The sequence below is a fragment of the Myxocyprinus asiaticus genome, chromosome 39, assembly GCF_019703515.2.
Source record: "Myxocyprinus asiaticus isolate MX2 ecotype Aquarium Trade chromosome 39, UBuf_Myxa_2, whole genome shotgun sequence".
Classification (NCBI taxonomy): domain Eukaryota; kingdom Metazoa; phylum Chordata; class Actinopteri; order Cypriniformes; family Catostomidae; genus Myxocyprinus; species Myxocyprinus asiaticus.
In genome coordinates, this window is record NC_059382.1 from 34657693 (window position 1) to 34683898 (window position 26206).

Below are 26206 nucleotides of genomic sequence, written 5' to 3' on the forward strand. Positions count from 1 at the left end.
ATTCTATCAAGTCTTTCTGCTCTCCTGATCTGGAATTTCTCATGCTTCTGTGTCGACCATTCTGGCTACCAAGGGAATTCACAGCGGTCATTATCACTGCTGTATACATCCCCCCACAAGCCGACACAGACCAGGCACTCAAGGAACTGTATGGGGGTATAAGTGAGCAGGAAACCGCACACCCTGAGGCCGCATTCATTGTGACTGGGGACTTTAACAAAGCCAGTTTCAAATCAATCACACCGAAATACCACCAACATATCAGTTTCAACACACGAGGGGACCGGGTTTTGGACCATTGCTACACTCCCTTCCGGGATGGCTACAAATCCCACCCACCATTTGGCAAATCAGACCACTCTTCCGTTCTCCTTCTGCCCGCTTACAGGCAGAAACTGAAACAGGAAGCACCCACCTTCAGAATGATCCAGTGCTGGTCTGACCAATCAGATTCTATGCTACAAGACCGTTTGATCACGTGGTCTGCCTCTAATGACGACATCGAGGTTTACGCTGATAGCGTAACTTGTTTCATCAGAAAGTGCGTAGAGGACGTTGTTCCGACCAAAACGATATGGATCTACCCTAACCAGAAACCATGGGTTTGTTGGGTCTCATGTATTCAGATAGAAGACAAAGGCAGGCCTAACATAGTCGTAAAAACCTAACTCAAGCCCCCACATTCCAAGTCGTAAATTATACTGATAAAAATCGTGCCAAAATCAAACAAAGGGAGTCCAAAAAAGACTACAAATCCCATGAAGCCTTGCTCACTAAAGGATCGAACTCTCAACTCCTATTGGATGAGGCACACAACAGAACGTCGCTCAAACATGACATCATCAGGAGTTGAAATACCTCTGAAATGCTTTCAAGATTTGCTTCCAGCGACTTTGTTCACCGAGTATAGATGCAGCTCATCGCTGCTCTCAGGTACAACCTCGTGGCACAAGGAAGTAACGTCCGACTTGAAACTGTGGCCATACAATCTCCATCTCGCTGGACGAGTTGAGATTACTCTGTGTTCAACCGAACACTCTAATGGATCCGAAGGATACCGCCGAGCAATTTGCATCTTCATCCATTTGCCTGCAGAAGTGAAGAGATTAAAGATTTCTCTTCCATCTTCAATCAAGTCGACATTTCCGAGTTCTCCGCCGGCCCGCCGAGAATCAACAGCCGTACCGCCCGCTGACAGAGCGAGGAAACGGCCTCCCGTCATCACCCGAGCCTCAAGGAACCAAGTCAGAGTTAAAGGACGGAGGAAAACACATTCTACCTGTGTCCTCATGCGATTCAAGTAAGAGGTTTACGTCTGGGCAGAGATAGAATATTATAGTGTGTTATTCTTGTGTTTCAAGGTTTTTGCTTGTACGGTTTACGAACCACCATGTCCGCTCATTATTAATACTCAGGGTATTAATTATCACAAATTTGTTTTGCTGTATTGTGGTCCAACCAAATTGGATTGTTGTGCAATTTCACCATCGCGGGTGAGACAGCAACTGAGTTCATCCATTAAAGAGTCAAATAACGCGGGACTGTTTACGAGCCGTCCACCGCGTCTCTGAGCGATGAACTAACAGCTGTTTTCTCTCCCATGATCACGAAATCGGCTTTAGGGCCGTCACTTCTCTCTCTCGTACTAACCACACACACACACACACACACACATACACGCACGCGACCCCTCACAAACATTCTGGCACACATTTTTGGCTCGTAGATAGCTTAAATGCTAAAGCCCAGCTTTGTCCCTAAGCTATCGTGCAAGCGGATACACGCGGTAACTGGTAGACGCCATCTCCGCCCCCATTCGCGGTCATATTCCCTGGCCGGAAGTCTCGCGTGACATACTCTCCATGAGAGTCACGTCCGCCATTTTGTGCGCGTCCCTCCTTACACACACACACCTTATGTGTTATAGGATTATTTTATTTCCATATCTAATCATATCACTGTTTAGTTTGTAGTTGTAAGTCGGAAGTTTATTGACTGCATTGTATTAATTATTAATTGATATTACTGCATAAATAAACTTTGTTTATATTACAAAGAGAAGTGTTTTGGTTTGTTTTGCATACGTCTGTGTCATGCTGACGGGATGTCAGTGCTCGGATTCAAACCTTCATTCATTGTTTTTTTTTTCCTGAAAATCGATATTCTTCGGATGTCGATTTCCCTAAGAAAACAATCTAATATTGAGACTGTTTTACTATCTGGTTGTTAGCCCTGATTTCAGGGTGGTGCCCCATCAATGTTAATCCTTATTAATATTCTATTGATTTTTGATAATTGATAATTATCTTTGATTGTTGATTTGAATGATCAATAAGCTAGTGTTAATTTTAATTAATGTTTCATCGATGTTAACAATTAACGATTATCTTTGATAATTGTTGATTTAAAGGATTTACAAAAAGCTAACATTGATTCTCATCAATGTTCTATTGATTTTAATAATTAAATAATAACCAAACTTGCTCCTAAACATAGCACACTACATTTACTGGAGCCCCATATGAGGTTTTAATTAGTTAGATTCAATTGATTAATTTAAATATTAATAACTACAGAAATAATTAATTATTTCTGATAGTAACACTGATCTAAACAACCAGTAAAGCCCTACAGGTTAATAGTGACGTTCGCGCGGCACTTAATGCGCGGACCTCCGCTTTTAATTCCGGGAACGCGGCGAAGCATAAACAAGCCAGTTGTACCCTCCGCAAAACTATCAGAGCAGCAAAACGCCAGTACAGGGATAAAATTGAAGGACAGTTCAACACCACCGACTCTAGAAGAATGTGGCAGGGAATTAATATCATCACGGACCACATAGGGAATAAAAACTCCACTGTGAACACCACTGCCTCTCTCCCGGATGAGCTAAATACATTTTATGCTCGTTTCAAGGGAAATAACAACACCCTCGCAGAGAGAGTTCCCACAGCCGAAGCTACAGAGGTTAGTTCACTCTCCGTCTCTGTAGCGGATGTAACTCAATCCTTCCGATGGGTGAATATCCGTAAAGCCGCGGGTCCAGACGGCATTCTGGGCTGCGTCATCAGAGCGTGCGCAAACCAACTGGCTTTGTCTGTTCTCATTGATAGTATTTCTGAGACTCCACACCTTTCTACTATGTCAAACATACCTGTGTCTTCATTATTGCCTGCAAGTATCATAAGACTGTTGTGAGTTATCTGTTCATCGTGTCTATACCCTGTCTGGATATTACTCACCTGCTGTTTGACACTCTGCTCAACTGGATTTACTCACAATGTTTACATTACTGTTTCAATCATCTGTTCAGTAAATCCTGCTACTGAGTTCATATCTCTGCCTCCGTGACACCTTTAATTTTTAAACCCTCACGCTTTTATTTTGACATTCTGAACTCTCCAGGAAGTCCTGTATGTGTCTGTTTGTAGGAAAGTTCACAGTAGTTTAATTTGCTTCTTATTCAAATTCTGGTAAAAATGCATATAAGTGAACCGAACTATTGAGCATCTACATCTGAAATTTTTCGTGAGTGAGTAGCGCTCTAATATTGCGCACCGCGTGAAGGCTAAAAATAGGCGCACGTGTGTGTAAACAGAGCAGCGCCATTCACTGCCGTGCTGGAGCTGCATGTGCATTTTATATATTTACTTATTAAACACTGCCGTGATTCACAGAGCTATCGCACATCTTCAAGTGGCTTTGAATAAAATGCACGAGTCATATGAACTACTTTAATTGTGTTTTAATGGTTCTTTTATGTCATTTTTTGAGCTTGACTGTAACGAACATGACTAACACACAGTATCGGATTTGGATCGGGCTCGTCGGACCGATACCTGATCCGTTTAAAGTTCAGTATCGGAGCCAATACAGATCCAGGTATCGGATCGGTGCATCCCTAAAATAAATATATATATATATATATATATTTTTTAAAGTGAATGCCATTTAAAGTTTATACTGTTTATTCTGCAGTTATCAGTAATTCAGTTCAGTTATGTGCAACATTTGTGTTTTGAGAGGACATGCTCTCAAGTTTACTGGCAAAGCAGCCGCCAGTGTTTGCATAAGCAAATATGTCCACTAGAGCTTAAACTAGTCACTGCCTTTTAAAACCTTCTTTTATTCAAACAGCCTTGCCCGACAAACTTCCATTGTGAGTGCATTACCATAGGCTACACGTTTTTCATTTGTTTTACAAACTGAGGGACGATTTAAAATTATTGTCTCACTGTGACAGCATGCCACAGATGCTTTAAAGGGAGAGTTCACCCAAAAATGAAAATTCTCTCATGATTTACTCACTGTCATGGCATCCCAGATGTGTATAACTTTCTTTCATCTGCAGAACACAAATTAAGATTGTTAGTATATAATATTTAATATTTCAGCTCTGTAGGTCCATACAATGCAAGTGAAGGGGTGCCAACATTTTGAAGCTCCAAAAAATAATAAAGGGAGCATAAAAGTAATCCATACGACTACAGTTGTTAAATCCATGTGTTCGGACACAATATTATAGGTGTGGGTGAGAAACGGATCAATGTTTAAGTAATATTTGGTCATAAATTCTCCTTCCTGCCCAGTAGGGGGCGATATGCACGAAGACTGTGAATCACCAAAAACAGAAGGAGAAAGTGAAAGTGCAGGAAAAAGGACTTAAATATTTATCTGTTTCTCACCTAGGCCTATGATATCGCTTCAGAAGATATGGATTTAACCACCAGAGTCATCTGGAGTCCTTTTATGTTGCTCTTATGTGGATTTTGAAGCTGCCAAAATCTTGGCATCCATTCACTTGCATTGTATGGACTGACAGAGTTGAGATATTCTTCTAAAAATCTTTGAGTTCAGCAGATTAAAGAAAGAGACATCTGGGATGGCATGAGGGTGAGTAAATGATGAGAGAATTTTCATTTTTGGATGGACTAACCCTTTAAGCTGCACTGAACATGGAACATTACTTTAAGCATTATCAGTTTATGAGCTTGGGAAGGTTTTGTATCTGTTATATGCAAAGTTGTTTGCTGATAAGTTGGTGTTTTTTGTTTTGTTTTGTTTTTTACAGTGTCAGAGGGAGCTGCAGAGGATCAAGAGAGAGCTCAGTGAGGTGGTGGTGTGGAACCTCAAACTTTGGATGGTGGTTCTTATCATTTTCCTTGTTATTGTTCTGATCATTGGGATCTCTCTCATTGTTTGTACAGGTACTTTTGCTCCATTCAGATTGATTTGTTTAAAGTATTGTCTATTAAAAATGCTTTTGATAATGTTACCAGTAGGGATGTGCGGAATGACTAATTTCACTGACGTTTATACAAATTTTGGAGTCATCTAGTCTAAAAAGAAAGAAACCCTCAGAAAACAGTCAAAATGAATTGTGGGTTTATGGGACCCATTTAAAATACTTCCAACAGCCAAATCCGACCCTAATTTCTGCTGAAAAGGGCATTTATTTGCAATGTGCTTGCCTGGCATTATCATCATTGTAGGCTACATTAAAATAATTTTCCGAGTTCAATACAGGTTAAGCTCAATCTATAGCATTTGTGGCATAATGTTGATTACCACAAAAATTATTTTCGACTCGTCCCTCCTTTTCTTTAAAAAAAGCAAACATCTGGGTAACAGAGGCACTTACAATTGAAGTGAATGGGGCCAATTTTTGGAGGGTATATAGGCAGAAATTTTAAGTCTATAATTATACAAAACCTCATATTAATTCTTGTATTAAAATTCATGTATTATTTGAGCTGTAAAATCATCATGGCAACAAAGTTGTAAAATTGGCTGTAACTTAACACAGAAAAGGTTAGTAAGTGATTTTTTCACACTAAAATGTTTATATGCCTATATTATTTATGTCTTGTGGCTATACTTTTGAAAAAGTGAAAATTTTAATGTCCAAAAATTGGCCCCCATTCACTTTGATTGTAAGTGCCTCACTGACACTGTAACCCAGATTTTTCCTTTTTTAAAAGAAAAGGAGGGGCAAGTCAAAATAAATGTTTGTGGTAATCAATATTTTGCCACAAATGCTGTCGACTGAGCTTAACTTGTATTGAACCCAGAATATTTCTTTAAATATAGAACATGACATGCATTTAATGAATACAGACATATTTATTGAAAACATTTTAATGAACAGTGCAGGACCAATATAGCAACCTTAATAGCCTGTTCTAAACAGAATTAATTCAAGTTAAAGTTGCTTAACATATTAAAACAGTCAGGACATAGTTGAATATAATTAACAGGTAAGTCAAATCTACGAGAGAAAAAAATGTGCTGAAAAGTTGCGTGCATTTCACAACGTGCATTAGCCTATGATCTAATATGACAGCTATTCGGTTAAAAACATTAACCATTAACAGTTACGGTGTAATAAAAATAGCTATAGGATAGAAATAAATAGGCCTGTGAGAAATGTACAGTAAACCAAATGTATTGGTCTAAACATGATGTGCACATAGAATAAAAGATAGGTTAACCAGCACATTATTGAAAATAAAATAAAAATCCATAGCTCTGAAACTTATATTGAATAAGATTTAATTTTCGTTTTTGTTGCGGTGTTTTTTAACCTTTAAATCCGCCATTACCGTAACATGAAGATGCCACTAGACGGCGATAATAGACAGCCTAATACCTCATTGCATCAGCAACAGACTGAGAGTCACTACCATCATGAAGAGAGGCAAAGCAGGTGGATGACAGTCTTTTCACTCATTCTGTCTTACCCTGTCAATCTGTGATTTGATTTAAATTTAATTTGGAACCGGTAAAGAGTTTGGTTTGAAGTTCTGCAGGGCTCGACATTAACGCTTGTCCGGGAATAGTTGATTTTTGAAGGGTCAATTTAGAGAATATTTATCAGAGATGGGCCACTTCTATTAAAATGAATGGGAGAAATTGGAGCTCTGAGCGCCCAACGGTCAACGGATGTAGAAAGGATGTCCCGCCTTACAGTTAAAAGAGCCAATCACCTTTTAGTTACAGACATCACCTGTCAATAAACTCTAGAACGTGCATGCTCATTAGCTATACAAGCTGGGAAAATTGCATTTTTTAGTAATATGAGGTAAAAAAAAATCACAATTTATGATACCAGTTTATATGTTTTCAGATTTTATTGCTGATTTGAAATATGTTCTTTGATCGTAATCTTGACCAACTGTTTTTGAGATTTTGGTCTTTCTCCATTCAAGTAGATAGGAGCTGCACTGGCATGACTGGAAATAGCCTCCTGAGAGCGTTCCAAAGATGGCCGACAGTGGACTGACTTGCTAGAAAGACTTTGGTCTAGTACAGTGCCGGTCCTTCCTGTACGCAATATACGCAAGTTCAGTGGCGGGCCGTGCATGTTAAATCTAGGACTTCAGTGTGATTCATGCCATTAAGAAAACACAATTTCACAATGAATAAGACACCCTATGCCTATGGACATCATACATTATTTCGCAGCTAACTAGTAATACCAATTGACATTTTAAAAACGCGTCCACACACGAAAGCCAGAACTTGAAACAACACTTAATGCTTAATGTTTTGTGAAAAGAACGTCTCCCGAACAGACGTTCAAAAATCATAATTTTTCATATGAATCTACCAAGGAGGTCTATAATACCTGGAAAAATCTTTCTAATAATATTTGCGATTTAAATGTTGCTTGCAATAAATTTCGTTTCGTCAGGATACACGGTTATGCTGCATTCCATTCAGGTTGGATGTGAGATATTACTAGATATCTCCGACCATAAATGCATTCCATTCCCGATATCGGAACTGCAACGCTCCCGTTAGCTTAGCAGGTGTTTAACTCTCATTTGAGATGTCTCCTAGCAACCCTGCTAGCTGCAGCGCTAGCATTTGTGCTACAGGTGTACGATTATCAAAAGAGATTATAATTTTTTATATACCTGTTTCTGCAGGCGTTTGTTAAACAAGCTTTAATAACATGTAATGTGGAAACGAACTCATTTATCATATTACTTAATAAAGTGAATGTTTATCACTTACTTTGTATATCTCCCTGAGTGTCAACATGTTTGTGTGACATCATGCACCTGCATCTCGGTGAAATCAGAGTTGAGAATTTCTGCACGAGCCTACAAGTTGTAATTCTGACTTCAAGATGCATTCCATTGCACTTTTCTTAGTAGGAAGTTGTAAAATCCGACTTTCTGAGTTGAATGGAACACAGTACTTTTCAAAACTTGATCCGACACTGAATGCTCAAGCAGCCTAATTTACATTTAGAAAACTCCTGATGTTGCTTTAACAATGCAAAAAGCACTTACCAATTTGCTTGAAAATCAGTCCTCCTTTCCTGTTTAATAAATTAATCAATCACACGGTCATGCAGAACATCTCAGGTTTTTAAATCCATAAGGATCTCTTTCTCAATGGCAATACCAGCAGTGATGACAGCCATGTAGCAAACTTATCTGGAGGATAGAAACCACCTTCAAAAAACTTAAAGTTCGCAAAATTAACGCATTTGTTTTTGCTTTAATATTTCACTTGTTGGGCACATTAAAATGTCTAGGAAATGTCCTGGAATATTATGCCTTGAAAAGAGTGGGAACCCTGGATAAGCTGGTATCAAGAATTGTCAAATTTCACTAACAGCTACAGAAATGTTGGTATTGTGACAATTTGTATATATATTGTGTATGGTAGATCTTGCTGCAGTAACATGAAAAGGTAGCTTTCATTCCATAGAAGTGTGAGCACCCCTGCTGTAAATGATGGCGATGGGGGCTTTTCTTTGACTACTGTACGTAACATTATATAACTACCATATGACAATAGCCTCCTCCCCTACACAGCATTTATTACATTACATTTATGTCCCAGAGAATCGAGTTGATTGTAGAGCTGTACTATTAGCAGGGCCGTTTCCAAGCATATGGGGGCCCTAGGCAAAATCCTACTTGGAGGCCACCCACAATAATATTATTTAGAAATTGGACATTGGGGAGTCCAGCTATATGACCCACATTACACAAATACCTGTTTTCCCCATTCTCCAATATCCCTTAATATAAATACTAAAACTAAAATAAAAAACTAAATGTACTGAAAAACTAAACTAAAACCAACAAATAACTAACCAACAAAACTAAAACTAAACTAGAACTAACAAACAAAATGAAAACGAAACTAAATTGGAGTGAAAAATTGAAAATAAAATAGAAATAAAAACTAAATTAAAAATTAAAAACTATTATAATAACCTTGTTTGCTGGTCTCTCGAGAGGAAATTTTCCTCCATGCGCCCTGAGGTGAAATGAAACTTTGTATACTTCTCCAGATATTCTCTTTTTTTTTTTTTATAATGTTTGTATTATTAATTTTATTTAAAATGTGTAACATTAACATGACAGTCTTTGTAAAAAAAAAAAAAGCCAGAGGTAAATGTGTAAAAATACTGAACCGTTTAATGTGGAAAAAATATTGACCGACAAGTAATTACAGTGTCAACTAGCAGCATCAGAACCTTTTAGTCAACTAGTCTCGCACATCCCTAGGTACCAGTGCAATTTGTTATTTATTGTCATGTCATGATCCATACATGCTCTGTTTACAGAGCGTAATGACTCCATTACATATTACAGTGCCCTTAAAGTATTTGGACACTTAAGCTACTCTTTTAAATGTCTGAATGTCATTGCATTAAGCCCAAAGTATACTTCAGTTTTGACCCGAATGCTTAGTGTCTACATACAGTCGAATGGTAGGCTTTCAAAGTATACTTCATTTGACTGTGTACGCATACACAGGTGGTTGACACATGCGTGCAGTGACTGCAATGAGATACTGGACTATTTCTCTTCAGGAGTTTAAATCCATGAAGATGTCTTTATATTCTTTCAGACTCAAGCTATACAAATGCAGGTTATCTCCTGTCCTCCTCACACATGCACTCTTGTGACAGCAACTCGCTTCTACTTCACAGCAACTAATCAATTGTGAGTGTTGCCACCTTGTGGACCCACTAATTATTGCAAATAATCCCTGCCGCATGCCCATACTGCGCATTCAGAATATGCATGGCTAGAAAAATTGTGCAGCATGCGTTCAGTGCTCAAGCACTCTGCTGATGATGGAATTTGCATCATGCGTCCTGTACTCAGACACCTATCCCATTTGACCAAAGTATACGCTGGGCTATAGATGTCAAAATGTCAAATCAAGTGGAAACAAATGATGCTAGACCTTTTTTTTTTTTTTTACAACTAATTTTTTTGCATTTACTTTTATCCAACTGGTCCCAAGGTGATTTTTAGTGGATGTAAGAAGTTAGTTACCTTCATGTTGGTCACTTCAACGCTGCATCAGTTGCTTTGGGAAGCTCTGCCCAGGAATAATGATCTCTGAAGCCCTTTAAAATCATGATAATTTATTGGCAAAAGGTGCTTGATGCTCCGCCCCTGATTTGCGTGTCACCGCGAGTAAATAAACCGGAGCACAGCATAATTTCATCAGGATTTTCTCCTTCAAGGTTGCAATTTTATCTCTCGTAGTCTGGGCACCTGAATCGCCACTTCGTCATTGATATTGCACACCTTCACACGAGTGGATCATTTTCTACTTCCCTGTTATGCTCCAACAGACAGTGTATCCTTTATTACTTATGCGTTTGAAACGCTATTGTTTTGTGATTATGTTGTGTTTTATTGTACAAAAGCATGTAAAAGGGCTGTTTGCTTAATGATATCTATTTCTAGATGGCATTTCACAAATGTTTTCCACCATGTGAGCGTTATAACCCCTTTGTCTGATGGGCACAATCGCTGCTTTATTTGCCTGATCCAAGATCACGCTGAAGCAGTGCTCGGTGAGACTGATTTCGTTCACTGCGAATGCATGAAACTCAAGACGCTTCGCTCTCAGGTCTTCTTCTTTCTGAAGGATGATGATGGCCCCACGCCTTCCCACCATATTAGTAGTCTAGGGCATACGCAGGCATACGCCGTATGCCCACCTATCTTTTTTAGGATTTGTATTTTTTATTTATTTTATTTTTTTATCCCCTTTTCTCCCAATTTGGAATGCCCAATTCCCACTACTTAGTAGGTCCTCGTTGTGGTGCATTTACTCACCTCAATCCGGTAGGCAGGGGGCAAGTCTCAGTTGCCTCCGCTTCTGAGACCGTCAATCTGCGTCCTCGTTATGGTGCATTTACTCACCTCAATCCGGTAGGCAGGGAGTAAGTCTCTGTTGCCTCCGCTTCTGAGACCGTCAATCCGCGCATCTTATCACGTGGCTCGTTGTGCATGACATCGCGGAAACTCCACATGTGGAGGCTCATGCTACTCTCCGCGATCCAAGCACAACTTACCATGCGCCCCATTGAGAGCGAGAACCACTAATTGCGACCACGAGGAGGTTACCCCATGTGACTCTACCCTCCCTAGCAACCGGGCCAATTTGGTTGCTTAGGAGACCTGGCTGGAATCACTCAGCACACCCTGGATTCGAACTCATGACTCCAGGGGTGGTAGTCAGCGCCAATATTCGCTGAGCTACCCAGGCCCCACCTTTTTTAGGATTTTGCGTATGCCCAGCTAAAATAAAGGATGATACATATGACTGCCAGAACAACGAATAGGCTTCGGACCCGGACATTTTTCAATCTACTAATGCGATGCCGCAACACCGTTAAGTGAAATTTTTGTGTGTGTACAGAGATTCTCTAAACGCACATGGAGCTACGGGAGGCAGGAGCACAACTAATGGCACGGCAAGACCGACAGTCCAACTAAGCTGATCCACCAATCAGAACGTTAATTTCAGACGTGATTGGATATGTGCTAACCAATCATATTTTCTATTTTAGTAAGGGGCAGGACATTTCCAGTCTCTAATGCTGATGCGCAAGCTTTCCTGTATAACCATAATTTGTGTTGTAAATGTATTTCCCTGCTAAAGGTAAAACCAGCCCATCCAGCACCAACAATCATCCATGCGATTATCTAATCAGCCAATTGTGTGGCAGCAGTGCAGAGCATAAAATCATGCAGATACGTGTCAGGAGCTTCAGTTAATGTTCACATATTGGAAATGTAACTTATTCAGTTAAACTTTGTGTATACTGCATGTTATTGCACCCATGCCAGGTTTTGATGCTCTTCGCAGATGCTGGATAACTGTGTCCCGTAATTATATCAAATGTCTCTTCCAGCGACAGTATGCGCCACGTCTAGTTGCAGCCCTGCTGCTCCCAGGTGTAGCCTCACTGCCCAAGGAATTAACGTACGTACCTGAACTTTGGCCATACAATCTCCATCTCACTGGATGAGCCGAGATTCTCCGTGTTCCACTGAGCACGCTACTGGATCCGAAGAAGACCACTGAGCAATCCGCGTTTCACCCTTTTGCCTGCAGAAGTGAAAAAGATTTCTCTTCCTTCTTTAAACGAGTCGACTTCGTTGATTTCTCCGCCAACCCACAAGAATCAGCCGCCGCACCGCATTATAGTGTGTTATTCTTGTGTCAAGGTTATTGCTTGTACAGTTTATGGACCATCGAGTCCGCTCATTGCTGCTAATAATACTCAAGGTATTACTGTAACTTACTGTTACCACGAATGAGATTTGCTGTGTTGTCGTCCAACCATGTTGGACTGTTTGTGCATTTCTGCCACTGCGGGTGAGACCGGCACACTGAGTTTATCCATTAAAGAACCAATGACAGCAGCGGATGGATTACGAGCCATTCACCACGTGTTTGAGTGACAAAAAACGAACGGTTGCCGTCTCTTCCACAGTCACTAAACCGGCTTCGGTGCCGTCACCCTGTTCTCTCTCTCTCGTACTAATCGCACACACACACAACCCCTCACAAACATAACCGCACACACATTTGGCGAACAGATAACTTGGTGATAGAGCTCAGCTTTGTCCATAAGTTATCGTACCAGCGGAGACACGTGTTAAACAGGCAGATGCCATTGACCGTCTCTCCACCCACATTCACAGCCACATTCTCTGGCCGGAAACCTCGCGTGACACACTCTCTACGAGAGCCTCGCCCGCCATTTTGTGCACTCCTCCTCTCCTCACACACACACCATTCACACAAACACGCACCTCTACACTCCTCTCATGTATTATAGGCTTATCTGTTACCATATCTAATCGTGTTACTGTTTAGTTTGGAAGTTTATCGACTGCATTGTGTTGATTATTAATTGATATTACTGCATCAATAAACTTCGTTATACTTTAAAGAGAAGTGTTTTGGTATTGTTCTGCATGCACCTGTGCCAAGGGCTGGCAGGGGATGTCAGTGCTCAGACTCAAGCCTTCATTGTTACCATTTTGAATGTCGATGTTCTCCGGACGTCGATTTTCCTAAGAGAACAATCCTATATTGAGACTGCTATACTGTCTGGTTATTAGTCCCTGATTCCAGGGTGGTGCCCTGGCAATATTAATTCTTCTTAATATTCTATTGATTTTGATAATTGATAGATATCTTTGATGATTGTTGATTTGAAGGATTAAAAAGCTAATGTTGATTCTAATCAATGTTCTACTGATTTTAATAATTAATAATTATCTTTGATAATTATTAATTATTGCTAATAACCAAACCCGCTCCTGAATGAAGCCCCAACATATGTATGTATTAGTTTATTAAATTAATTATAAAGTATTAACAATTTTCATTGTAGCCTTATGAAAGGAACATTAATAACACCTATTTATTTAAATACATATTTAACATCAAGTTACCATTTTTTTTATTTATTTTTTATGGAAAAAATATATATTTCTTACACATTTAACATATGTGCTGTATATAAATGTAAATATTTGAATTTTAGAGGCCGGGTGCCATTTTTTTTTTTTTTTGGTGGGGTTCCTTCATAAATTCACAGTATGCCCACCTATTCAGATACTACTACACCACTGCAAAGGGGCTACAATAAGATTCCCCTGGCGGAAGAAGCAGTTGCAGCCCATTTATGTCCCTACTGTGCACAGGGTTAGAAAGCCAGGCCTGCACACCCATCCAAACCTTGCAGGCTTACATCTGTGCTCATGGGCAAGGCCTACAGGGCAGTGGGTTTGGCTGGTTTGGCCCTGCACACTGTACCAGGTTGAGTTGACCAAGGGTATAGATGAGACTGGCCTGGATACCGAGTTGTTTAAGTCTGTGTCTCTTGCTGTGTCACACCCCTGATCTGGTGCTCAAGGCTACTAAAATTACTGCCCAAGCTATCGGCAGGTCAATGGGTAGCCTGGTGTTCATGGCTCAGTTTTATAGATATACGCGATAAGGACAAAGTGTGTTGCTCAATGCCCTGGTATCACAAAAGGGCCTTTTTGGTGACTCCATGAGTCCTTTTACTAAGCAGTTCCAAGCTGCTAATAAGCAGTCACAAGCATACAAACACATTTTGCAGAGGTGTGGTGGCTCTGTGGCACAATTGACTGGCTCGCGCTCTACCTAAGGCCAGTGCCCTGCTAAGCTCCGAACCCCACTTCTCCGGATCAGCAGTCAGCAGCTAGGACCAAGCAGCCTTGGCCTAAGCATAAAATTATGGTTTCCTGCCCTTGTCCCAGCAGAAAGACTCCTCAAGTGGCAGGGAGGCAAGCACTCCTGATGGTTCAAGTACCATGCAGTGGGGAGCAGAACCCATGAAACTGTTTGCTCCGGCTCCGAAGAAGGCCCTGACCATTTTTCTGTGTCCCAGCAGTGTTTACCTTGCTCTCCCCACTGGTTGTCGAGATCGAGATGTTCACAACACTGTGAATGATCGTACTGTTGTTGGCTCTGTACCAATATGTTATCAATTTCCAATAAAACATTCACACCGCACTGCAATTGCTTGGGGTGCAGACATGTGCACAAAAAAAAGCTAATAGGGATTGAGGCAACATTCAGATAAATATCCGAATTGAACATGCGGGAAACCTTTGACCACACTGATTGCAAGTGCGAAATTACGGGATGAGATTTTACCTTTCTGGGCAATTTGGTAGAAAGAATTTGTAATGGTGAAATAGGGGCAAGGGCCTCTTGTTCAATGCAAAACCAGGGAGGGGCCCTCTTCGGTGGGAGCGACCAGTGTGCCAAATGTCTGAGACCAAAATCATAATAGTAAAATAAAATCTTGGGGAGACCTAACGAACCTTTGTCGACTAGCCTGTGTAACTTATTAAAATGCATCCGATGACGTTTACCATTCCAAATAAAGGATTTGGCTATACTATCAAATTGTTTAAAACAAATGAGGGGAACTTCAGTGGGGAGAGACTGTTGTAAGTAGTTGAATTTTGAAAATACAATTTATTTTTATAACATCAACCTTCCCAATCATAGACAAATGTAAAGAAGTCCACCTGTCCACATCACTCGAAAACCTTTTTATTAAAGGGTCAAAATTAACTCACTCAAACTTGATGGAAATAAAATGCCCAAATGCTTAATGCCCTGCTTGAGCCACTGGAAGGTGCCTGCCTGAAAAGCTGTTACAGGGCAATACACTGTCAGAGCCAAAGCTTTGGATTTAGATCAATTAACTCTGTATTCTTCTACTGTACTCTGTTATGCTCAAGATAGAATTCTTTAAAGGCTTTATTAATAACAGTGGCCGAGGTAAATGTATCACCACCAGCAGATTTCACTGAGGGAATGGTAGAAAAAGACTCTCTCTGCTTTATATCTAGCCAAAAGCTTCCCTGCTTTGTCCCCCGACTCAAAGTATGACTGTCTTGCCCTGAATAGCCAAAACTTCCACCTTCCGCGACAAAATGGTATTATATCTGTATTTCAATTGGGTCAATTCCCTGAGGCCATCAGACGACATACGACACTTCAGCTCTGCCTCGGCATTTTTGATATTCCCTTCCAATTCCACAAGTTCTTGCGCTTTGGATTTTTTTGGTGAATGAGGCATACTGTATAATCCAGCCCCTAAGAACCGCCTTAAGTGCCTCCCAAGCCACGCCCACAGAGGATACTGAGGACCAGTTGGTCTCCATATAGACATTGATTTCAGTCTTTAACATTTGTTGGAATTCAGGATTAATGTATCCCTTATTGATGAAATGCCTAATGTTTGAAGGATACATTAAAGCGCCAACTATATGATTTCCTTTTCTCCATGTGTGGCAGCACCTCTAAACACACCATGTGTGATCTGAGACTAAAATATTTCCAATTGAGCAATCAGCAACAGATGAAATGAGGGACTTGGGGATATATATATATATTCTATTCTAAAGTAAATCTTATGGACTGATGAAAAAATGTATAGTCCCTCCCAGATGGGTTCAAAAGTCTCCAAATATCTGTAAGACCATGATTTTTACACATCCTGTGAATCGTCAATGTTGCTCTTGGGGGCGTGCACACTTTTGCTTCACTATGATCAAGGACTGAGTCCATCAAAAGATTAAAGTCTCCTACCAATATTATATCATTAGGGGTGCCAGCGGCTTGCAGCATCCCTTCAAGATCTATAAAAAAGCCCTGATCATCAACATTAGGTGCATAAATATTGGCCAAAATAAGACTTTGCCCCTGAATTTCAGTTAAAACAATAAAGACTCTTTTATCTTTAATCTGTTTGAGACATTTGAATTGTAGATATTTACTTATCAGTGTAATGACTCTCCTGCTCTTACTCGAGCCAGCACTAAAGAAAATATGCCCACCCCATATCTTCCCAAATTTTTCAGCTTCCAGCGGAGAATGGTGCGTTTCTTGAAGAAACACTATATCATATTCCTTATGCTTTAGAAGAGAAACAAACTTCCTTCTTTTTATGGGGTGCCCCAACCCATTCACATTCCTGGAAGGCTCTCAATAAACCAGACATACAAATCTCTAATACACAAAACATAGTTAAGTCAAAGTGAAGTCAAAATATTTACAAAGAGCAAAATCTTAAAATCAACTCTAAATTTAATTTAGAATCTTAGGATGGATCCCCGAGGAATAGATGAAGATGACCCAATAGTCGCCGAAAAATTCCTGCCCTTTAAATAAGAAGCAAACCACTGTAAAGCCAGGCCCTGGATACCAGCCATAAGCTCAAAGCACTTTAAAAGAATGTCATGATCAATATCTGTCTTTTTTCCACCTGTGCTCAGCCCTCCTGGGTATAGGACATACAGGATATCTCCATATGTTCCTCCTGGAAGGGGCTGATTGCTCTGAGTTTATGGCCCCTTTGGTTCACACCTTTACAAACACAGATGCAACTGATTGCATCTGAGGCACAGTAACAATGTAAATACATCTGACTACAAATAATTAAAAATACATTCAATCCTTCAGCTACTATTTTTCATAAATAATTTTGAGCAAAAAACATCTTTTCATAAATATTTTTCAAAAATAAATTCAGCAAGACTTGTGATAATATTCTGACTGTTTCCATGAGTAGAACACTTTGAGTTGTGACTACTAGAAAAAATGTTTGTTTACTATGCCATAACAGATATTGTTTTCCTTTCATCAGGCTCCTAATAATTTTAGGAATATCTGAAGGCAAACAGGGCCAGTTTATTTAAGCAAAATCACACGAGCAAGAGTGCGATATGGCCCTACATCAGCACTGCTGTGATTCGGCCGCAGGTCGAGTGCCATAGGTAATCACAGCAGTGCTGATTTAGGGCCGTATAGCATGATTGCGAGTGTGATATTGCTTATATACAACAGTTCAATGAACAAGTAAATTTTTAAAAATGTGGAAAAACTGAGTACGGTCATAAAAAACGCATTTGTGCATGGAACTAATTTCTTACGCGACGAATCAGAATCTGCTGTTGCTGGTTCAAATCAAAATATGTGTCCAAGCCTCCGTTAGTATTACAAAAATGTCACTTCAGAAATAGTATCACGGCTTGTGCCGTTTCTGCCAAGTTATTGGATAAACAAGGATGTATGTGTGTGTTGGTGTGGGTGTGTGTGAGAGAGAGAGAGAGAGAGAGATGGGGTGTGTGCGATCACCTTGTAAGGAAGTCGACACAATGGCTTGCTCACCCATTCCTCAACCAGCTGAAACACCTCCGTCAGCGATGCCAGGCGATGGTACTAGACTCGCTCAGAAGTCCCTTTCGGTAGTCTGCTGATGAGCCGCTTCAGAACCACCAGATCGTATATCCTCGGCATCACATTCTTGAGGGAGCAGCGAGGTCTCCAGGACAGTGTTGTCGTTTTTCAAGTCCCTGGTTTAGGCACCAGTGTAAGGAAGTTGACTCATTGAAGGAGGCGGGAGCTGGTCAGACGTCCAACATAAGACACTTTATTGTCAGCACTATTCAGTGTAACAAAGACATTCAATTCCACTGCTTTTCAGCTCCACATAAACACACATTAACAGGGTGCTTTCCAGCTCCACATGAACACACAGCTTCATTGGTCTCTCTCTCTCCCAGAGTCTCTCTCCGACTTCCGCTCCTGTCGTGGCTTTATCTCTCGCTCTTTAAGGCTGCAATCACCCACAGCTGGGTGAGATAATCCGCTGCAGGTGTCCAACCTGGCCTCACTCCGCACAGTTGCCGCTCGGCCTGCCCCGCTCTCCACACACCTGTTGCCACTCCCAAGCACAGATGCTGTCAGCTTTCTGAAACTCAGCTTTCTCAGTGGAAAAATAGCCATCCAAGCGGGGGTATTTCTCCCTATTTTGCGGTAGCCGGTGTGCAAGAGTCATTCACTATAGAAACCGCAATCTCAGTAATTTTAAACAGTAGTTCCTCTCCAATGTGTAAAGTCTGGTAAGAGGTAAGCACCTTGAGTTTGTGTAATTAATTAGTCTGTTGTGTCTCTCAGATATGATGAGCCGTAATGCTGAAGTTGTTCATTTAAAGCCGTTTAAAGCTATTTCCTAGCTTTAGTAGTGTAGTAGTAATACAAGCGATCATGTAGAGCTGTTATATGTAAACACTGACTGAGGTGGATTCACTTCACTTCATCAACTGGCTCATATTACACACAAAAATGATCTTTTGCCACCACCTGCTGGCTAAAATATGTAATGTCATAAAATTACATGTAAATAGACAGATGTTTAGAACCGCACGAACACAAGCGGATTGATGCACACAGTGAAGTGTCCGAGTGCTGATGGTGTGTGACCATCAGGACTCATGGAACGTCTCTCGTTCAATCAGATTTGAGGGCCAGAACTAACTGTTGTATATTTCCGTTTATCAAACATTATTCGAACAAAACATATATTAGATAGGAGGAAAACTTTGTCCATATTCATCAATTAGTCTTGGGTGTCCAGACTTTAAACCCTTTTATGTACTTGCCTTTATATTTACTGTACAACAACATAAGCATTGGTAAGACCATGATGGCTCGTCATTTCTTTGGTTAAGTCAATGTAGCTAGTCTTTCTAAAAATGAAATTACAGAAATAAGATATTAATCAAATTAGGTTTAGTTTGATAGCACCTTAAAGTAAAACAATTCCATGTTTAATTCAAAATATTACATATGCTTAGATGGTGAAAAATCTATATCCAATGTAAACATTAAATACAGTTAAGTAATTATGTTATATATTAAAGGAGTCATGACATACTCTTTTTTTAGTATATCATACCTGCCAACACTACTCATCTTACCGTTGTTCCACACCCCTCCTGTTATACTCCTGATTTACAATTTCTCCAGATAAACGCACGATTTTCCGCATCCACACTTTGCTTATGAGTATACATTAGACCTCCAGGTAGGGTTGCCACCTGTCCCATAAAATACGGGATCGTCCCATATTTAAATATGAAATGATTTGTCCCGTAAGCTGGTCAGATGGCGTCACAAAGATTGTCTGAGAAGGGTCGTCTGAGAAGTCCACACATAAAACTAAAACTATGGATTTTTTTATTGAAAAACATAAGGTTCAATATTAGTGTTCATTAAGATGTACAAAATTACACAGATCCAACAATATATGAATACTATCACTGAGTCATAAAGAAAAGAAGTATTGGTGAAGAAAATAAATAAATAATTAAAATAAAGTAAAAAAAATAAAAATACATATAAATAAACTCTGTATACATACATAAAGAAGATAAATTATCGAAGAAATAAAAATAATTATGGGCCAGGAAAGTTCTCAGCATATAAGAAAGGATATACACTTTTTATTATTAATAACTCAAAAAGCATTTATTGCTAAAACTGTGAAGGATGTGGTAAGGCACCATCTGAATACATTTCTTGGTATATTCATCTCCAAAGTCGTATTACTGACCGGTACTGCCACTCCCTATATACATATAAGCAGTCTGCGAAGTGCACCTACTCCCAAGGCAGGGTACTATGTTACCCTAGGAGGGCACCAAGAACTCCACTGGCTGCTGTTCCTCGCACATACGAACCACGTACAAACACGTGTGTTTTCTGTTGATAATATCACTGTGGTGGTCCAGTTTTTGCAAACAAAGCGAGTACTCACTTGAACACCCCATCTCGCGAACAGGGGATATCTGAAATTACATTGAAATGTCAGACATTCAGAAGGTGGGGCCCACTTTGAATCTATGATATTGATTGACTTTCTTCCATGGGACACAAAATGAGATGTTGGGCAGGATGTTAGGGACTAATAGCCTCAGGCATCATTTACTTTCATTGTATCTTTTCCATAGAATGAAAGTGAATGGTGACTTGGGCTATCATTCTGCCTAACATTTGCTTTTGTGTTACATGGAGAAAAGAAAGTCAGACACATTTGGAACAACACAAGTGTGAGTAAATGATGAGAGAATTCAAATTTTTGGGTGAACTATCCCTTTAAAATTTAAGGCTATGAGTGCTGTTGCATCATGTATACAGTTCAGTGAATATTTCAGTCATTGCCAAGATGCAGTAGTAATAAAAACATTAGATATGAAAGCAAATTATAAAACCTCAACAGAATATAGAGCTAAAATGATCAGTTTCCTAAATTGGGTAGTTGGGCCATTCCGGTGCAACCAGCAATACCGTTTCCTTGTCCTCCCGAATTTTGCACAATAATTGAAGTGGACAGGAGGGAATGCATACTCTCGTCCCACTGGCCATTTGTGGACTAGAGCATCCAGGACCAACGGAGCATAAGTCAGGGAGCAACACAGGAGACAATGTCTCCGGTGATGGAAATAGATCTATTTCGGCTTTCCAGAATCGATCCCATATCATCAGAACTGTCTGAGGACAAAATCTCCATTCTCTTTTTATAAAGCCTTGTTGCGAGAGCAAGTATGCTCCATGGTTCTGGTGACCTGGAACGTGTGTTGCACGTATCAATAGGAGATGCAAAGTTATAATAGTTTAGAATTTTTTGTTTAGTTTTTATTTCTATTTAATTTTCAAATTTTCTCTCGAATTTAGTTTGTCCATTTTGTTTGTCAGTTCTTTGTTAGTTTTTGTTTTTATAAAAGGGGTAAATGTAGAATGGGGAAAACTGGCATTTGTGTAATTGTAATTTATTGAACTTAACCACAAAGTCCTCTTTAATGCACTGGACATGAGAAAGTAACTCTTACCACATCTCTGAAAATTGAACTTCAAACAAAACTCTTTACCAGTTCCAAATGAAATGTAAAACAAATCACAGATTGACAGGGTAAGACAGAATGAGTGTGTGTTTGTTTGCGTATGTACTGTATGATATGTATGTTGAGTGATATTGTGTGTGTGGGGGGAAAGAGAGAGAGAGAGAAATACAGAATAAATTACTGCAAATTGTAATATTGTTTCTGTTCTCTTTGTTTTAACCTCATGCTTTGACAACACAATGAACAGTCATGCCAATAAAGGTTAAATTATAATAAATATTAATTTACTGGATGTTGCAGACATCTTCAGACCTGCTGTTCCCAAACTTTTTTTTTTTCATGGCACCCCAACCACTGAAAAAATAAACAAATATGCTTTTGAAAACACCAAAAAAAAAATTATATTAATGTAAATATTAACAAATTAAATTAAAACTAGTCTTCAAGTTTTTCTAAAGAAAACATTGATTCAAGCTTTTAAGTAAATATTCAGGAGCCAGTAATAAAATAGCCAACTAGTCTAAAAAGGAACCAACCTTCAGAAAACAATAAAGAAAAAAAAAAAAAACTGTTTATGTGACCCATTTAAAATACCTAATCTATTCCAAATCCGACATTAAATTCCGCTGAAAAGGGGCATTTATCTGCAATGTGCTTACCTTGCATTATCATCATTGTACATTAAATATAGAACATGACATGCCACCTTTAGCGGATAGGCCTACAGGTTTATTTATTGAAAACAATTGAATGAATGGTGCAGGACCAATAGAACAACCTAGCCTGTTCTAAACGGAATTCACCAAGTAAAAGTTACTTAACATATTAAAACAGTCAGGACATTGTTGAAAATAATTAACTGGTATGCTAAGCCAAATCTACAAGAGAGAAACAAATGCGCTGAAAAGTTGCGCGTATATCACAATGTGCATATTGATCTAATATGACAGCTATAGGATAGAAAAAATATAGGCCTGTGATGTAGCCTACAATAAACCTAATGTATTCTAAACATGACATGCACACAGAATTAAAAAAAAGTTTAACCTTTAATATAGTTTAAGCAGTCGTCACCTCGTTGAAAATAGCCTTCTTAATCAGCAGATTAAAAAAATGTCATTCCTTGCCTAAAACAGTCCTTTTCTAGGCTACTTACTCAAAACCATACATTTTTTGATGAACAAAATTAACACGTCAACATGGTCCGGTGAAAGATGGGACTTGTCATCCATTATAAGCGGAGGGGTCCATTATTATGTTGGAGGGGTCAAAGAGGCCGATTGCACCACCTTTAGTGAGCTGCTGGCGCCCCTATGCATTGCATGCATTGCATACCTTGCATATATGGTTTTTGTGAGGTCTATTATTGCCGTCTTGTGTCATCTTCATGTTACGGTAATGGCAGGTTTAAAGACATACCGCAACAAAAACATGAATATTTTTCAAAATTAATATTATTTTAGTTAGTTTCAGAGCAATGAAAATGTATTTGAGTTTAGTTTCAGTTTTTCCAATTATGCTATTATTATTTTTTATTTCAGTTTAAAATGTTTTTTTACATTTAGTTTTCATCTTCTTTTTCATTTACGATAATAACCTTGAAGAGAAGCTGGTGTGCCAAGTTCATCAATGGCCGTGATTGAACTCCCCCTTGGCAATTTATGTAAGCCACAACCACCTTGTCAGTTCTGATCAGGACATGAAACCCCTGTATGGCTGGCTGGAAAGCCATTAATGTTTGAAATACAGCGAGTCGTTCCAGACAATTTATGTGCCAGGTCATTTTAGAATCTGCCCAGGTGCCAAAAACTGGGCGCATGTCGCACAGGGCTCCCCAGTCCGTGTTCGACGTGTCCATTGTGACTACTTTGCGTCTGGATACCTGACTGAGTGTCACACCTGTTTGATAGAATGTGGGCATTTTCCAAATGGTTAACTCAACTAGACAGCAGCATGATACCACAAGACGTAGGCGACCGTGTCACCATAAATGATGCACCTTTGATTTGAACCAGCGCTAAAGAGGTCTCATCCGCAGTAGTCCCAATGAAGTGACTGCTGTTGCGGAGGCCAAGAGGCTCAGGGCCGTTGAAAATGTTTCAAAGGAAATGTTTTTCCCAGCTTGGAAGTGTTCAAACACCGGAGAATGGAATGAAGGCGTTCTTACATCAGGTATGCCTAGGAATGAAATCTGGTGGCTGGGTGTTAACACGCTCTTCGACCAGTTGACTTTTAGTCCCAAATGCTCCAAATGTGCAAGTAACAGGTCTCTGTGTTTGTAAGCTTGTTCCTTTGACTGTGCTAAGAGCAACCAGTCTTCGAGGTAATTCATAACGCTAACGAGCGCCGCATCGACACATTTTGTGAATGTGCGAGGAGCCAGGGATAAGCCGAAGGGTAGGACTTTGAATGCAGTCCAAAATGCGGTAAGCAGTCCCCTCGAAGGCGAATCTCATGAATCGCCTGTGATGAGGGGCTATGTGCACATGAAAGTAAGCATCTTTAAATTTTGCGCTTGGGTCAGGGGCATTTGGGCCCTCACTAGGGTCTCCATCTCCATTTTCCTTGGTGGCTGTGCAGCAGGCATGCTGAGTTTGTGAGGGCATTATCCCGAGGAACAGCGTGAACAAGTCGGAGGTGCTGCAATGCCCCTTGCCTTGGCAAGAGGTGCTTGTAGGCCTGCGACTGCTTCTGCGCTGCCTGAAACCTTTGGTTAAAATGATAGTTCACCCAAAAATGAAAATTCTCTCATCATTTACTCACCATCATGCCATCCCAGATGTGTATGACTTACTTTGTTCTGCTAAACTCAAATTTTTAGAAAAATAGTTCAACTCTGTATGTCCAAACATTGTAAGTGAATGGGTGCCAAAATTTAGAAGATCAAAAATGCACATAAACAGCATAAAAAGAACCCATAAGACTCATAAAGACAGTGGCTAAATCCATATCTTTTGAAGCGATATGATAGAGAAACAGTTCAATATTTAAGTCATTTTTACTATCACTCTCCACATTTACATTCTTCTTTTGTTTTTGGTGATTTGCATTCTTCGTGTATATCGCCACCTACTGGGCAGGGAGGAGAATTTGTGGTAAAAACTGACTTAAATATTGACCTGTTTTTCACTCACACCTTTCATATCGCTTCAGAAGATATTAACTTAACAACTGGAGCCTTATGGATTACTTTTTTGCTGACTTCATGTGCTTTTTGGAGCTTAAAAAAATTTACTTGCATTGTATGGACCTACAGAGCTGAGATATTCTTCTAAAAATCTTTGTTTGTGTTCTGCAGAAGAACAATCATGCACATCTGGGATGGCATGAGGGTGAGTTAATGATGAGAGAATTTTCATTTTTGGCTTGAACTATCCCTTTAAGGCACTTATGGCTTCACTGAACGTGTATTGTTGAGAAGCTTGGGCCAGGACATAGGTACCTCACCTGGGGTTCCATCTCCGTTTTCCTCGGGTGTTGGTATATTGGGCACACTGAGTTTGCGAGGGTATTGTCCCGAGGAAGAGCGTGAGCAAGTCGGAGGTGCGGCAGAGCCCCCTTGCCTCGGCAAGTGGTGCTTGTAGACCTGCAACTGCTTCTGCACTGCCAGAAACCTTTTGGTTAAGGCACTTATGGTGTCACCAAACACACCCTGTTGAGACACCGGGGTGTCTAACAGCACGGCTTTGTCCCTCTCACACATCTCTGACAACCAGAGATGGTGCTCGGCGGACACCAGGCTACCCATCAATTTGGTGATGGCTTGAGCTGTGATCTTGGTACCCCGGAGAGCCATGTCAGTTGCGCAGTGCAGCTCTGTGAAGGACTTAAGATCCAGCCCTCATGCTTCCATTTCCCTGAGCAGATCAGTCTGGTAGGCTTGCAGCACTGCCATGGTGTGCAAAGCTGTGCCAGCCTGACCTGCTGCTCTATAGGACTTGCCCAAGAGCGTTGATATCGTCCTACAGGGTTTGGACAGATGAGCGAGCCTGTATTTGCACGCCCGGGTCGAGGAGGGGCACCGGTGGGCCCTACCACCTCTTCAACGGGGGGAATCAATGCATATCCATGCACCTCAACACGGTTTAGCATCGCCCTAATGATGGGATGCTGGTCATCCGGGTGTATTCCAAAGGCTAAAATGCTCGTGGATGAGGCAAGGAGACACGCGAGACTTGCACAGGCCAAATCTACTCCTCAAACTCTTGCAGCTTATTCTGCCCTCGCACGTCTCTCTCGTGTGGTCCCCCGGGAGCCACAGAAGGAGCATGGTGGTAGGGGAGGGTACCGGACTCAGAAAGAGGGAGAGACGAGAGCGCAGCGTTTTGAGTCACAGCGTTTTGAGTGAGCACAGTGACCCACTGAGTGCCGCCTCTGCATGAGCTTGACCAAGGCAGAAGACACAGCACTCGTGTCCATCGGATAAGGGGACATACCCTCACATGGAGGAAAACATTTATAAAACTGCATCTTAAAAAAGACATTATACAAATACACTCAAACACAATCAGGCTTATGTTATATGCTTTCAGAAAAATCCAATACAATCCAAAAATTCAAAGGATACTTTCCGTTGAGACCCATGGGCCTCAGAATAATCTGTGCACTGTGAAGCGGTGAAAACGGCGAAGATGTCTCGTCCACCCACTGTACCGCAAGAGATGAATTCCACACATTGCCAT

The 26206-nt window shown here is 40.3% G+C and overlaps 1 protein-coding gene across 4 annotated transcripts in view; it reads left to right on the forward strand.

Moving 5' to 3' along the window:
• Window positions 1-26206, forward strand: part of LOC127430135 (TPA-induced transmembrane protein) — a 114116-nt gene that overhangs the window by 52745 nt on the left and 35165 nt on the right. For all 4 annotated transcript variants that reach the window (XM_051679651.1, XM_051679654.1, XM_051679652.1 and 1 more), the window contains exon 4: window positions 5072-5207. In XM_051679651.1, coding sequence (XP_051535611.1) covers window positions 5072-5207 — 136 coding nt within the window. The remainder of the gene's footprint in view (window positions 1-5071; window positions 5208-26206) is intronic.